Source organism: Micropterus dolomieu, linkage group LG17, assembly GCF_021292245.1.
Source record: "Micropterus dolomieu isolate WLL.071019.BEF.003 ecotype Adirondacks linkage group LG17, ASM2129224v1, whole genome shotgun sequence".
Classification (NCBI taxonomy): Eukaryota; Metazoa; Chordata; class Actinopteri; order Centrarchiformes; family Centrarchidae; genus Micropterus; species Micropterus dolomieu.
In genome coordinates, this window is record NC_060166.1 from 38039885 (window position 1) to 38043276 (window position 3392).

Consider the following 3392-nt stretch of genomic DNA (forward strand, 5'->3'; position numbering starts at 1 on the left):
CACCTGTCTGTCCACCCGTCTGTCCACCCGTCTCATCACCCACCTGTCTCATCACCCACCTGTCTCATCACCCACCTGTCTCATCACCCACCTGTCTCATCACCCGTCTGTCCACCTGTGTCATCACCCGTCTGTCCACCCGTCTGTCCACCTGTCTGTCCACCCGTCTGTCCACCTGTCTGTTCACCCGACTGTCCACCTGTCTGTCTGTCCACCTGTCTGTCCACCCGTCTGTCCACCCGTCTGTCCACCCGTCTGTCCACCCGTCTGTCTGACCGCCTGTCTGTCTGACCGCCTGTCTGTCTGACCACCGGTCTCATCGCCTGTCTGTCTGTCCACCTGTCTGTCTGACCACCTGTCTGTCTGACCACCGGTCTCATCGCCTGTCTGTCTGTCCACCTGTCTGTCTGTCCACCTGTCTGTCTGACCACCTGTCTCTCTCTTCAGTCTGTTGAATAACTACATGATGTGGACGTTGGTTCAGAAGAGCGTGGCCAGTTTGGATCAACGCTTCGAGAACGCTCAGGACAAACTGCTGGAGAGTCTCTACGGGACCAAGAAGGTACTTGTAATACAAATACTACAACTTTTACTGCTAGAACTTCAACTGTTACTCCTGGTACTGCTTCTGATACAGTTATTTCTCTTACTCCAGCAGGTATAAATACTTCTAATGATACTATGACCACAGTAACTACGGTTGGTAATTGGTTGAAGGAACTAGTTTGTCTGAACCCATTTGTTCTTCTTACTGGCTTAAATTGGTTCAAACTGGAAGTAACCAGTTTCCACTGGGCTGTACTGGTTTTTCTCTTTGTGGTTTTGGAACCCATTGGAGCTAAGTCTGTGCTGGTGTACTGGGGAAGCTGGTTCTTGCTGTCTGTAACTGGTTCTAACTGGTGTTTAACCAACTCTAACTTATTCTTGCATTCTGTAACTGTAGTTGAGACTTGTTCTAACTACTTTTAATGGGCCCTGACGTAAAGTACCCAGAACCCAAGTGGTTCCAATAACTGGCTGTTACTGATGGTGGACTCCAGGAAGCTGCCGCCTCTGCTGGTGCTACTGGAGAAGCTAAAAAACAAACCATTTAAAACCGGTTGCTGCTGACTTTAATAAGTTGGAACTGGTTGGAACTGGCTCTTACTGGTACGCTACCACCTCTAGTAACGGGGGAAGCTGATAAATCAGACACAAGAACTGGGTTCTAACTGCTCTGGGAATAGCTGGCTCCGACCCGGCGTAACCAGCTCTAACCATCTCTTCTTTATTCGAAAAGGAAGTAAAAGTAATAGTTCTGGAACTGGTTTTGGGACCCAGGAAGCTACACCTGTGCTGTTACCTGAAACTGGTTCTACTTGGTTGTAACTGGTTGTGGTTTGTTTCAGTCCTGCACCCCCCGCTGGCAGACTTGTATCGGGAACACTGACGACACTCTGGGCTTCGCTCTGGGAGCGCTGTTCGTCAAGGCGACCTTTGACAAACACAGCAAAGAGATCGTGAGTCCCTGCATTGTTTACACCTGGATAATAATGACCTACAGCAGGGACAGATGGTCCTGGATCTGGTACAGGTCTGGTCTGGTTCATCACCTGTCCTTCTGTCCCTCTCAGGCTGAGGAGATGATTAACGAGATCCGCTCAGCGTTTAAAGAAGCTCTGGACCGACTTGGCTGGATGGACGACCACACGAGACAGGCTGCTAAAGACAAGGTACACGGACAGGTGGACACTTGGGTGGACACACAGGTGGCAACACAGGTGGACACCCGGGTGGACAGTTGGTTGGACACACAGGTGGACACTCGGGTGGACACTCGGTTGGACACTCGGGTGGACACACGGGTGGCAACACAGGTGGACACCCGGGTGGACAGTTGGTTGGACACACAGGTGGACACTCGGGTGGACACTCGGTTGGACACTCTGTTGGACCCACAGGTGGACACTCTGTTGGACCCACAGGTGGACACTCTGTTGGACCCACAGGTGGACACTCGGGTGGACAGTTGGTTGGACACTTGGGTGGACACACAGGTGGCAACACAGGTGGACACTCGGGTGGACCCACAGGTGGACACTCGGTTGGACACTCTGTTGGACCCTCGGGTGGACACTCGGTTGGACCCACAGGTGGACACTCGGTTGGACACTCTGTTGGACCCTCGGGTGGACACACAGGTGGACACACAGGTGGACACTCGATTAGACCCACAGGTGGACACTCGGGTGGACCCACAGGTGGACACTCAGGTGGACACTCGGGTGGACCCACAGGTGGACACTCGGGTGGACACTCGGTTGGACAGTTGGGTGGACACTCGGGTGGAGTTAAAGGTGCTGAACTGTTTCTGTTTGCCCCTGGTTAGGCAGATGCGATCTACGATATGATCGGTTTCCCAGAATTCATCCTGGACCCCAAAGAGCTGGACGACGTTTATGACGGGGTGAGTGACAGCTGTCTGTCCTCACTCATCCACCTGGGGACAGGTTGTTGAAGGGAGTGTTTGTTTTGTGTCAGTGTAACCCTTCAAGTGGTGCTCTGCCGCCCCCTGCTGTCAGACATGAACATGTTCTGACTTTCTGTTTCAGTATGAGGTGTCAGACGACAGCTTCTTCCAGAACATGCTGAACTTCTACAACTTCTCATCCCGCGTGATGGCCGACCAGCTGAGGAAGACGCCCAACAAAGACCAGTAATAATGACCGAGTCCAGTAATACACACGGACACACTGAGTCACTTACTGACAAAGACGCACACATATCCAGTCAGGGGTCGTATTCACAAAACGCGTTCACTTAAGGTTTCCGGTCGGCCGTAACCGCAACAGAAATTCACATAACTCAGTGTTTCCCATTAATTCTCGAGCCTATCGCGGCCCACCACAGTCTAATGTGTTCCAGCATAGTTTCAAAATGAACCTCATTCTCATAATCCCACTACACACCTGTAACGTTGTGTTTTGCGCCGCTGCTTTGAGTGCACACGTGTTGGAGTCTTGACGGTAAATAAAATCATTTTCTCACTTTGCAAAGGCAGGTGCTGCAGTCTGAGAGTCTGACCTGTGGAGAGGCTGTGAAGTCTGAACTGAACGCGATACGAGCTCCACATACAAGGAAGCAACATGTGACAACATCCAGTTTTCAAAATAAGGCGTTAACACAACGTATATACAGGATGGAAATAACATTAATTGGATTATATTCACACGAAGTATAAAACATGTTACATATGACCGTTAAAAGGAAAAAAAAACATTTGAAAACCTTGATTCTGGGTTGCTGGAAAAACATTTTTGCTGCATAATCACCATTTACAGTGGGTACGGAAAGTATTCAGACCCCTTTAAATTTTTCACTCTTTGTTTCATTGCAGCCATTTTCCAAAAATC

General features: G+C 50.2%; 1 protein-coding gene across 1 annotated transcript in view; it reads left to right on the plus strand.

Moving 5' to 3' along the window:
- The window catches only part of ece2b (endothelin converting enzyme 2b), a 67776-nt gene that overhangs the window by 53693 nt on the left and 10691 nt on the right, over positions 1–3392 (plus strand). The window contains exons 14-17 of the mRNA XM_046073476.1: positions 1389–1499; positions 1614–1712; positions 2369–2446; positions 2592–2695. Of these exons, the coding sequence (XP_045929432.1) occupies positions 1389–1499; positions 1614–1712; positions 2369–2446; positions 2592–2695 (392 nt within the window). The remainder of the gene's footprint in view (positions 1–1388; positions 1500–1613; positions 1713–2368; positions 2447–2591; positions 2696–3392) is intronic.